Here is a 13,035-nt window from a genome sequence, read left to right on the forward strand (position 1 = left end):
CCTAGGCCCCAGGTTGGCTTCAATTCTGGCCCATGGGTGTCTGTCTCATCCCTCTGGGACCAAATGCTACTAGGCCACGTGGTCTGCTTCACATTTCTCATTCGGGGGCCCAGGCTCGGGGGACAGCAGTTGTTCATATTCCCCTCGTGACAGATCATCAGAGAACAGGAGGGAGAGCCCAACAGAAAGGCATATTTCACGTCGCTCCAAATATGCCTGTGAGACAGAAGAAAACCAAGCTGTTTCCTCCTCTCTACTCTCACACAGTGACTCAACACTTTTGACACCAGATATGTGGGGGATTTTCCTCACACACCAAGCAATCAATTCTTCAGCATATTCTCCAGCGGACACTAGCTAGGTTTCCTCTAATTTAATTCAATTCTGACATTTTCTACCAAGATAGCATTAGATCCCACGGGTTGGGGACTCAGTCCCGCAGGACTGCCCCCAACTTCAGAAGCCAATCGCAAGCCCCAGACGTAGCCAGTGCTTCTGACCTATCAGCTATAAATCAGGGTTCCCGTGCCCTCTTCCTCAGGTTTTATTAATTTGCTAGAGCTGCTTACAGAACTCGGGGAAACACTTTACTCACACTTACCAGTTTATTGTAAAGAATAGGACAAGGCTACAGATGAACAACCAGATGCAAGAGATTCACAGGGCAAGGCATGTGAGTAGGAGCCCGGAGCTTCCATGCCCTCTCCAGGGCACTGCCCTGCAGGAACCTCCAAATGTTCAGCTATCTGGAACCTCCCCCATCACCCATCCCCAACCCACCCGCTTTTTGGGTTTTTATGGAGGCGTCATCACCTAGGCACAATTGCTTAAATCATTGGCCACTGGTGATCAACTTAACCTTCAGCCCCTCTCCCCTGCCCAGAGATTGGAAGTAGGGCTCAATGTCCCAACCCTGTAATCCTGTCTTGGTCTTTCTGGTGACCAGCCCCTATCCTGAAGCTACCCAGGGGCCCCCAGCCACCAGTCATCTCATTTGCATACAAAAGATACTCTTATCACTCCAGAGATTCCAGGGATTTTAGCAGCTGTATGCTAGGAAACAGGATGAAGACCAAATGTGTATTTCACAATATCATGATGGTCAAAGCAAGTAATATGGACAAGCCCAAAGCCAAGAAGCAGGAAATGACTCCACCCAGCATGAGGCCAAAATAAAGGTGCGAAAATATACAGTCACTTAGTGAAGCTTAGTGTCACTTAGAAGTCAGCTTAGTGAAGGGGGTATGCTTTAAGAAACGCATCCTTGGGCCAGGTTCTGTGGCTCACGCCTGTAATCCCAGCACTTTGGGAGGCCGAGGTGGGTGGATCATGAGGTCAAGAGATCGAGACCATCCTGGCTAACATGGTGAAACCCTGTCTCTATTTAAAAATACAAAAAGTTAGCTGGGTGTGGTGGCGGGCGCCTGTAGTCCCAGCTACTCGGGAGGCTGAGGCAGGAGAATGGCGTGAACCCGGGAGGCAGAGCTTGCAGTGAGCCGAGATTGCGCCTCTGCACTCCAGCCTGAGCGACAAAGCGAGACTCCTCAAAAAAAAAAAAAAAAGAAACGCATCCTTAGAAGATTTTGTCATTGTGAGGTCATCATAGAGTGTACTTACACAATTCTAGATGGTATAGCCTACTACACACACAGGCTATATGGTATAGCTTATGGTTCCCAGGTTACAAACCTGAACAGCATGTTACTGTACCGAATACTGTAGGCAATTTTAACACAGTGTTAAGTATTTGTATCTAAATATATCTAAAGACAGAAAAAGTTAAAAATATATAGAAGTATATATTTTTATACTTTCATACAATATAAAAGATTTTTTTTTAATGGTACACCTGAATAGGTTACTTAACATGAATAAAGCTTGCAGGACTGGAAGTGGCTCTGGGTGAGTCAGTGAGTGAGTGGTGAGTGAATGTGAAAGCCTAGGACATTACTGCATATTCCTGTAGACTTTATAAATATTGTATGCTTAGGCTACACTAAATTTATTTAAAATTTTTGTCTTTCTTCATAATAATAAGTTAGCCTTAGTTTACTATAACTGTTTATAAAACTTTTTAATTGTTTTTAACTTTTTGACTCTTGTAAATCACTTCGCTTAAAACATAAATCTTGTACAGCTGTACACAAATATTTTCTTTTTATATCCCTATTCTATAGGCCTTTTTATATTTTTAAATTTTTATTTTGTTTACTTTTTAAGCTTTTTTGTTAAAAACAAAGACATACACACAGTCACTCAATACTTCTGACACCAGCTGTCAAAAGTGTAGCCTAGACCTACACAGGGTCAGGATCATCGATATTGTCTTCCATCTCCACATCTTGTCCCACTGGAAGGTCTGATTCATATCAGACTTTTCTTCAGCAACAATACATGTCAGAAGCTAAATGTGTTGTGAGGTAATAACTGGCAACTTAAAATTCTATACTTTGATAAGTGGAGACAGCAAATATCTAGCTTTTTTGCTTCTCTAGTGGGAGGATGCATCTGCCTCTCATCAATACTCCTGTGATGGGAAATTACCAAAACATAGTAGGGGGATTCAGATGGTGGACATGTAATAGAAGCGAACAGGGGTCCGCTTGCCTGGCGCAGTAAAACCAGATATTCAAACTGAGGCTGTGCAGCGATAGAAGGAAAAGCATTTATTTGCAGGGCTCTAAGCAAGGAGGACCAAGCAGCTAATGCTCAAATCCTGTCATTCCTGATGGCTTGGAGGTCGGTTTTTAAAGGCAGGGGTAAATTTCAGGAAAACAGCAGTTACAGACAAAATCATACATCAGTACATGGAGGCTACACTTTGGTTTTGGCTTGAAAGGGCAGGATATCTTGAAGTAGGGACTTACAGGTCATAGATTCAAAGAGAGGAGACGTTTTATGCAAAAATTTAGAGTCGGCAGAAAAGAATGTTAGCTCTGGCTAATGGGTGTGACTCCCTCTAAGCCTCTCAGGAAAAATTTAGAACAAGGAATGGTGATTGGAGTTCAGTCCTCAGTTTCCCCTTATCTGAGGTCTCTGTGCCAGCAGATCCATTTGGTGGGGGTCTGGGTTTCTGTAAACAGCTCAGGGACATATGTTAAGATAAAATGTTATCTTTAGTTTCTATAGGGGAACCAACCATATCCTGACTCTAACTTCCTTGGCTATTGTTTTAGGCTACTATTCTTCTTGCTTATCAAGTTGTTTACTTCTCAAGGCTAGCTAGGTGCCTGGAATTTCCCTTCAAGGAACTCAAGATTTTCCTTTATTTCCAGGCTTGGAGGTCCGCAATCCCCTAAAGACGGGATTCCTGCTCCATCTCATATACTCCAGAACAAAAACAAATATCTACCACAATCCTTTGCTCCATCAACAAAAAAGTAAGAAAATTTACTCATCCGTATGAGTTAGCATTCATCTAAAACAAAGCAAAACCCTAGAGCGACACAGTAAAACCAAATAAAGAAGGAAGAAAATAATAAAGATAAGAGCAGAAATAAAATAGAAAAACAAAACAAAATAAAAATACTATAGAGATGAGCAGGGCTGAAGGTGTTTCTTTGAAATGGCAAACCTCTAGCAGACGAAGTCAAATAATATCAGAAATAAGAAATATAAATACACAGATGAGGTTTTAAAAAAAATCATAAGTGGGTACTGTGAACTTCATGCCAGTAAATTTGAAAAACTGGATGAAGGGGCATGGTTTTGAAATATCTAGTTAGCAATTGGATATTTGTGTCTGGAGCTCGGAAAAGTCCAGACAGGAAACAAAGGTGACCAGAAACGGGCAGTTATTCATTCAGGTCTGGGAGGCAGAAGTGATGGCAGGGTACGTAGGAGTGTCATTATTTTGAAGCAAGGCAGATAAAGAAAAGCCAGGAATGAAAACCCAAAATAAATAATCACAGAGTTCGTGGAGAAATCAGAGAAGCGCGATGACCCCTAACAGAGGGAGGGGAGAGAAGAAGTTGAGTGGTCAACTGGCAGACATTAAATGAGGCAAGGAAGGAGTGCAAAGTGCCTGCGGGACTGGGCGGTTCGACGGCCACGAATGACCTTCGGTAGAGCAGGGTCAGCGCCACCGTGTGGCAGCAGACGCATGGCCGAGGTCTGAGGAGGGGTCAGGAGGTCTGAAAGTGCACACAGCAAGTGTAGACTACTACAGGAGCTAGGCGCTGACGAACAGGAAAGAGGGTAGGAAGTAAGAGAAGAATCTCCAGGGAAGGAGAGGGGGACAATAATAGATGGGGATGGCGTGTGAGCAGGGAGAGGCGGGGGTTGAGCAGAGAGCTGGCGGGGAGCCTTGAATGGCAGACAAATGCCTCTTCCTATGAAAATAAGAGGAACTGGTGAGGCCAGGAGCTGAGAGAGATCTTTGCAGAGAGGGTGGAGTAGAGGCAGAGTGCAGGAACTTGCAGGGATTCCTGCTAGATAACTTCTGTTTTCTTCTTCTTCCTTTTTTTTTTTTTTTTTTTTTTTTTTGTGAGACGAAGTGTCGCTGTCTCCCAGTCTGGAGTGTAGTGGCGCGATCTCGACTCACTGCAACCTCCGCCTCCTGAGTTCAAGCGATTCTCCCGCCTCAGCCTCCCGAGTAGCTGGGGTTACAGGCGCCCGTCACCACGCCCGGCTAATTTTTGTATTTTTAGTAGAGATGGGGTTTCGCCATGTTGGCCAGACTGGTCTTGAACTCCTGACCTCAGGTAATCCGCCCACCTCGTCCTCCCAAAGTGCTGTGGTTACAGGCGTGAGCCACTGCGCCCAGCAGATAACTTCTGCTTTCGCAGAGGAAGAAATGAGATCATTTGCGGAGAGTATGAGGGTGGGGGTCGAGCAGGGCCCTCCATAATTCTAGAACACACTCTGGGCTGACCATTTCCCCAGCAACCACTCCTAGACCAGGATTATTGAAGGACTGTTAGACCCCAGCTGACTCTGGAGGCTGCAGAGCTAGCTATGATCTGTGCTGGGACTAAAACCTGGGTTCTGACTTCTGGGTACGTTCCTTACAGCTCCTTAAAATCTAGGAATCTAAAGTTTTATAAAGATTTCATTAGCAGGGTCGGGCACGATGGCTCATGCCTATAATCCCAGCACTTTGGGAGGCAGAGGCGGGCAGATCGCCTGAGCCCAGGAGTTCGAGACCAGCCTGGCCAGCATGGTGAAACCCTGTCTCTACTGAAAATACAAAAATTAGACAGGTGTGGTGGCGGGAGCCTGTAATCCCAGCTACACGGGAGGCTGAGGCAAGAGAATCGCTTGAACCCGGGAGGCAAAAGTTGCAGTGAGCTGAAATCACACCACTGCACTCCAGCCTGGGCAACAGAGCGAGACTCTGTCTCAAAAAACAAAACAACAGCAACAGAAAAAAAACAAAAAAAAATTCATTAACCACACTTTCTCCATAGGAGATATTAAGTAGAATGTAAGAATGATCTTTCGGCTATCCGTATTTTTCTGTTCCTGCAATTTATAAATCATAAGTTTAATTATAAAATTTACATTCCTTCTTTTCAGTCTCAAGATTTTCATTCTGCTGAATAGTGTATAAAAATGCAATTGTTAGAAAATCATATTCAATTTGAAATGGACTTGTTCTGGACACAATAGCAATCTTAATGGAGCCTTATTCTTGGCTATTATGGCTTTAGAAAAGGTGTGGGACCCATCTGGGCTGCAGCTTCCATTATATGGATACTAAATATAGTCATCATCCTTCACTATCCAGAGTGGATTGGTTCCAGGACACCACCTTATCATGGATCCTTATCATCAAAATCCATGATGCTCAAGTCTGTTATATAAAATTGTTTAGTGAAGTATCCTCCTGTATGCTTTATTTATATTTATTTATTTATTTTTATTTGAGACAGGGTCTTGCTCTGTCACCCAGGCTGGAGTGCAGTGGTGCAATGTTGGCTCACTGCAACCTCCGCCTTCTGGGCTCAGGCAATCCTCCTGCCTCAGCCTCATGAGTAATTGGACTACAGGTGCACACTATATACTTTAAATCATCTCTAGATTACTTATAATTCCTTATACAATGTAAATGCTACGTAAATAGTTGTTATACTGGCTTGTTTCGAGAACAATAACAAAAAAGTCTGTACAAATTTAGTACATTCAAAACCTTCTTTTTAAAAAAATTTTTTGATCTGTGATTGGTTGAATCCATGAGTGTGGAACCCATGGATATGGAGGCCAACTGTATTTTTATTTTATGTGATTGCAAAACAACAACTTTTAAAGTTTATAAAGCAGGCCGGGCGCGATGGCTCATGCCTGTACTCCCAGCACTTTGGGAGGCCAAGGCGGGCAGATCTCGAGGTCAGGAGTTCGAGACCAGCCTGATCAACATGGTAAAACCCTGTCTCTACTAAAAACACAAAAATTTGCCGGGCTTGGTGGTGCATGCCTGTAATCCCAGCTACTCAGGAGGCTGAGGCAGGAGAATCACTTGAACATGGGAGGCGGAGACTGCAGTGAGCCGAGATCACGCCACTGCACTCCAGCCTGGGCGACAGAGCAAAAAAAAAAAGTTTATAAAGCAAATAAACTTAATAGGTGATGTGAAAATTCGCTACAGCATAGGAACAATCAACAATGAACACCTTTGAAATTTAGTAAAAAGTCTGCGAAATAAAAGATCATATTTAATAAATCATCTGTATTTCTAGTGCTCTTTATTTTTAATCTTTTAGAATATTGATATTCTTATGTGCTAAGAAAGCACATTCAAGAAAAATTTAAACTCAAAGTATATTGTATTGTCTCAATGAAAGATATAGATAACTAAAATGGAAAGAAGTATTGAATCTTGACCTTGAATAAAAAATGTAGTGTAAGTTATTTATAGGAGTCAAAAACTCTAATGAAAACTGCTAGTTATTTACAAGAAATAAGGAGTAAAGTAAAATTCTGCCAGTCTTCAAAGACTATAATATCAACAGATACTACCACATAGGAATGAAACCATACTGTGAAACCTCACCAATCTTGATACACTTATTTGGAATTTGTGACAATTTTGACAAAAGTTTAGCAAAAGTTTACCTTTTCACTATTATTAATCAAATTACAGAATAAACAATATTCATAAAGTTAATGTTTAAATTACTTTAGAGTACAAATTATGTTAAAATATCTTGAGCATACCATACTTAGTAACAATTTACAAGTGAATTATAAATATTTTAATCTATACCTTAAATTAGTTCTCTTTAGGAGATCTACTATTTTTGTACTTGTTTGTTCTTAAAAATAAAATGGTTTCTTTAAAGATATCACATCATTTAGAGTTTAATTTTACTAGGCTCTTCCCTACCTAATTGTTATTTCATATTAAAAAATTGGACAAAATTATTTTGCTTTTGTTCAGTTGTTCTCCTGTTTTACTTTAAAAAACAAAATACAAAAACGGCCAGTCAAGGTGGCTTATGTCTGTAAGCCCAGCACTTTGGGAGACTGAGGGAGGACCATTTGAGGCCAAGAGTTCAAGACCAGGGCAACATAGTGAGACTCCTTCTCTACTAAAAAAGAAATTTTAAATTAGCCAGCCATGTTGGTACATCCCTGTAGTCCTAACTACTTTAGAGGCTTAGGCAGGAGGATCCCTTGAACCCAGGAGATTGAGGCTGCAGCAAGCTGTGATAGAACCACTGCACTCCAGCCTGGGTGACAGAGCAAGACCCTGTGTCAAAAACAAAATGTAAATTTTAAAAAATTAAAAATAGAAAAAATAAGTTATGATAAAAATAGGTGCAATTTATTGAGCTTCTATTATTCTATTCATATTACTTATATTATTATTCTATTCATAAGTTACAGGCAATGTATGAGGCATTTTAAAACATTATCTCTAATCCCCCACCCCAGTTATTGCAAAATAGATATTATTGTGCTTATTTCTCAGATGAGGAAATTGATACTTAAAGAAGTAATTTCCCTGAGGTCCCAAATATTTTCTGAATCTGATAAATAAGATAATCCATATGAAGGGTCTAAAACATAGAAAGTATTCAATAAATGTCTACTGTTATTACTATTAAAAAGAGGCTCTTGGCCGGGCCCGGTGGCTCACACCTGTAATCCCAGCACTTTGGGAGGCTGAGGTGGGCGGATCATGAGGTCAGGAGATCGAGACCAGCCTGGCCAACATGGTGAAACCTTGTCTCTACTAATAATACAAAAATTAGCCAGGCATGATGGTGCACACCTGTAATCCCAGCTACTCGGGAGTCTGAGGCAGGAGAATCCCTTGAACCCGGGAGGTGGAGGTTGCAGTGAGCCGAGATCACGCCATTGTACTCCAGCCTGGGTGACAAGAGTGAAACTCCATCTCCAAAATAATAATAATAATAATAATAATAATAATAATAAATCTCTTGTTAAAGGTAGGTGAGAATTCAAGGACATAAAAAATAGCCCCTCTGTCTTTTGGGTCTGTTTCAGTTGCATATGAATATTCATTCATTTAACAAATATTTACCAAATGTTTCCTAGGAACCGGGAATGCTGGCACGAATATATGAACAAAGATGTATTAGCTAGTCCAATATTTTAAAAAGTGATCAGCCAAGTATCTCTCTCTCTCTCTTAAATATTTCTAAATTTCCAAATTTCACATTTTCTATGTGTTTATTCTGTACTCAAATGGCGTTTATATGTTTTTCATGTTAGAGGTTTTAAGCTGTGAAAGACCTTGGAAATTAGCCCCAAATCTTTCATTTTACAGGTGATAATAGTTAAGCCTAGAGCCATGAGAGGCCTGTGCTCCGTGGGACAGGAGGCTAAGAGCGGAACAGGGCCCACTGTTGGATGCTACTGATCACCAGACCGTGGCCTTTATACACATCAACTTGCTTCATCTCCACCAGAACAAATGAATGACAAAACCAGATGAAAGACAAAGCCAAAGTAAATCCCTTCTCATCTATGTCACTGCAAAAGATATAGTAACAGCAAAAACAAGCTCTAAAAACCTTGTTTGTAAAAGGTTTGGTAAAACTGTTTCTTTAAAGATATTCCATCATTTGGACTTTAATTTTGCTAGGCTCTCCCTACCCCACCAAATTGTTATTTCATATAAAATAACTGGACAAGGCCGGGCGCAGTGGCTCACGCCTGTAATCCCAGCACTTTGGGAGGCTGAGGCAGGCGGATCACCTGAGGTCAGGAGTTCGAGACCAGCCTGACCAACATGGAGAAACCCCACCTCTACTAAAAATACAAAATTAGTCGGGCATGGTGACACACTTGTAATACCAGCTACTCGGGAGGCTGAGGCAGGAGAATTGCTTGAACCTGGGAGGTGGAGGTTTCGGAGAGCCGAGATCGCTCCATTGCCCTCCAGCCTGGGTAACAAGAGCGAAACTCCTTCTCAGATAAATAAATAATTGGACAAAATTATCTCACCTTTGTTCAATTGGCTTTCTGTTCTACCTTAAAAAATAGAAATTAATTAATTAATTGTGATAAAAATAGCTGCATATTATTGAGCCTTTTTTGTATTGGTCAATAGCCTGAAATGTCCATATGTGATACAGCTGAAGCCTAATAGGAAAACAATTACTAACATTTCGGAGTTGGAACAGACCTGCTGGTCATGACTCCAGTATTTGTACATCATGATGAGGAAATTGTGGCCAGAGATATTAAGACTTGTCCAAGTCTCCAAACTGAGACCCAAGGGCCATATTCCATTTTCCTCGCCTCATGGCTTTCCACTGAACTTCAAAAGAGGCTCCAGTACCAGTCCTAAGAATCATCAGTGGCCTTAGAATAGTCTGGAGGAATTACTTCAGACTGTTCCTCTGAACTGGGACACAGCAAATGGAATAAAATACTGGCTCTTAGGACAAACAGAGAAAGTAGCTCTCAATCACAGCCCTCTTTCAAAAAACCTTAAGTTTAAAAACTAAAGAAATAGATACATGAAGTAGCCAAAGAACCATAAGCTTTTAAAAACTTAGAAGCCATTTCTTTATTTCAAAAAATTTTTCAGACAGTTCTCAAGCATAATCACATCTCAGAGGTTGTAGACATTGCACCTGGTACCCATCTCAACATCATTAATCTCTTTACCGGATATATACATATATATATATACACACACACACATATATACACACATATACATATATATACACACACATATATACACACATATACATATACATATATACACACATATATATACACACACACACATATATACATATACATATACATATATATATATAACATTTTAGTGGATGCGACTAACAGCACCATGGCTACTCTGCCACACAAGGTTTCTTCTTTTTCAAGTGTGGAAGAGAATATCAAGTGACTGATTACCAAGCTGTAGAAGCCAATATCCTTTTCAAAAAACAAGATCGCTCTCTTGCCATACTCAAAGGCTTGACTTTCAGAGAATGGCGTATCATCCATTGGTGGTTAAAAATTGTGACAGAACTTTTCAGTCAGTCACAAAAAAATTTCCTAAGGGATGTCCCATACATTTTGCTACTGTTGCCCAGGCTGGAGTGCAGTGGCGCAATCACAGCTCACTGAAGCCTTGGACCATGTGGGCTCAGCTGATCCTCCCTCTTCAGCCTCCCATGTAGCTGGGACTACAGGCAGGTGCATGCCACCACGCCTGGCTAATTTTTTGCATTTTTTGTAGAGATGGGGTTTCACCGTGTTGCTCAGGCTAGTCTCAAACTCTTGAGCTCAAGGGATCTGCCTGTCTTGGCCTGAAGTCCTGGGATTACAGATGTCAGCCACTAAGCTTTGCCACATTTTGCTACTCTTGCTCTGCATTTTTAAGGCACTTCCCTCCATTGTTAATTCATTTCCCTGTATTCGATCTTTGATTGAATGTTAATTGTTAGAAGCTATTGTTACGAAGATAAAGAAGACATGGACCTTCTCTTAAGAAGCTCTTAGTCTATTGTGATGATTCTCCAAATTTAGTGAGCATGAAAATCATCTGAAGAGTGATATAAAACAGATCTGCACTTTATAAAATCACCCCGGGTCATTCTGATACAGGTGGTTCCCAGGCTCCATTTCTAAACCCACTGGTCTGGAGGGAGAGAAAGCATTTCCTTTGATCATTGGAATTCTAACCATCCTTCAGGGCCAGTCCCAGTGGAACTTTCCATGTTGACTTAGTCATCACCCATTTTCTTTCCTTCTCTAGCACTTAATCTGTGTCTTTCTCAGAACACTGAACACCCCTTCCCCAGTTTCTATCTTGTACTGTAGGTCCTTTCTAGAATGCCCTGTCTAAGCTACTGGTCTTCTGGATAGGTAATCTAGACTGTGTCTGATCCGACTTTGCATTCTCTGCAGCATGTGGCACAGTGCCCACATATACTTATTATATAAGTCATGCTTGTTGAATGAAGGGATCTGTTTCTAAATGGAGAGTTGTATTTTTAAAGTGGACATGTGATATATAATAATGTATTGTGATCCTAAATGTCTCAAAATGGAGTCACTTATGACAAGTAACTCAACCCATAGTAAAATTGCCAACCCCTCAAAGTGATACGCATATGTATGGTGGATCGTGATGATAAGATAATACCTGCTGTGGCCAGGCACCACCCCACCAAGACCCAGCAAGAAAGTGAAGCCAAAAGGTGGCTGAGCTAATGACCATGAACTCTCCTGGGGAGGGCCATAAAACTGCAAAGAAACTAACCATGGCAAAGAAGCTTGAAGAAGCTCTGTCTGTGAGAACTCTGAAGCCTCCTTTAGTCTAGCAGTGGAAGCTCTGCTGGGTCCTCCCAGTAGAGGATTCACGTGGTTTCTTCCTCCTCTTTCTTATTATGACCTATGTGTGTTACATATATTTGTATAGTTATTGGTGTATGAAAGCCTTGCAATAAACCTTTGAAAGCATTTAATTAGCCATTATTGAGTCATTGTGAAACCTCCCACGGTGTTTAAGTAAGCACAGCTAGGCTGACTGGAACCTGACATGATAACATGGATACATGTAGTGACACAGTGCAGGAAATAGGATGTTTTCAGAGGCAGAACACGAGGCACAAAGCCTCATAGATGTGAATAAGCCCATGACGTGTGCGGAGACACTAAATAGCCTGGCTGACAGGGAGCAAAAGATGCCGCATAAGGAGGGAAGAGACAGGAGTGGGAAGGAGGTAGTGGTAACCATCAACGTTGCTGGAATATTCTGGCGGCCAGCTGGAGAGGAAGCTTAGGGAGTGTCAGAGATCAAGTGCAGTGATCCCAGCAGGCAGCACAAATGGACTGTGGCTCTCTCTCCTCCAGTATTCTGCCTTGCCTTGATCTCCCTGGACTCCCAGCTTCTCTTCTACCCAAGGTGCCCATCAGGCTCTGCCCAAGTTCCTTTTATCACAGGCTGGAAGCTCTCTCAAGGCAGAAAGCTGGAGAAACTACAGCGTTCAGCTTGTTTGTTTCCCATCTCTCATCTGTCCTTCGTGGCTGCTCTGGCTGCTGTGTGTTGGAGCCTGGAGTGGAGAAGGTGCCAAGGTGGGCGTGGGGAGGCCCTTTGGAAGGTTAGTGCAGCAGCTCAGATGAGCTATGATGGCCTCTACGTGGGGGATGCAGTGGAGATGGAGAGACAGAGAAGTTTGAGATGTATTTCTAAGGTAGAAGCAGGGCTTGGTGAGGATGTAGAGTTGAGGGAGAGGGAGGAGTCAAGGGTGATTGGGCTTTTTCATCAGTATAAAGGTGGTACTAGCATGGGGCTGGGGTGAGGGGTAGATGAGATAATGCTTCCTCCAGATTCTGAAACTTTAGTCTGAACACAAGGCCTGGCTGCTGCTTCTGGGGGTGGGGAAGCTTGCCTATGACCTGGAGGACCTGCAGGCCATCTCTGAGTTCAAAGCATCTTCAGCTCCATGGCTCAGTCCTTTCCAATCACATTCTTCTCTTCTTTCCTTTTCCCTTCTTTTCTCCCTGATCCCCAGCTCAATTCTCAATTCCTCCCAGAGCTCTTGACCAGAGAAATCCTGATCAGCTGATGATCTGCATGTGACCATGACCTTCCGTCTTCAT

General features: G+C 42.0%; 1 protein-coding gene across 1 annotated transcript in view; it reads left to right on the plus strand.

The window, feature by feature from the left end:
* Window positions 1-2,651: 2,651 nt before the first annotated feature.
* COLEC12 (collectin subfamily member 12) overlaps window positions 2,652-13,035 on the plus strand; it is a 196,001-nt gene continuing 185,617 nt past the window's right edge. Inside the window, exons 1-2 of the mRNA XM_055102419.2 lie at window positions 2,652-4,997; window positions 8,735-8,916. Coding sequence (XP_054958394.1) covers window positions 8,886-8,916 — 31 coding nt within the window. The 5' untranslated portion in view covers window positions 2,652-4,997; window positions 8,735-8,885. The remainder of the gene's footprint in view (window positions 4,998-8,734; window positions 8,917-13,035) is intronic.

Source organism: Pan paniscus, chromosome 17 (genome assembly GCF_029289425.2).
Source record: "Pan paniscus chromosome 17, NHGRI_mPanPan1-v2.0_pri, whole genome shotgun sequence".
NCBI lineage: Eukaryota > Metazoa > Chordata > Mammalia > Primates > Hominidae > Pan > Pan paniscus.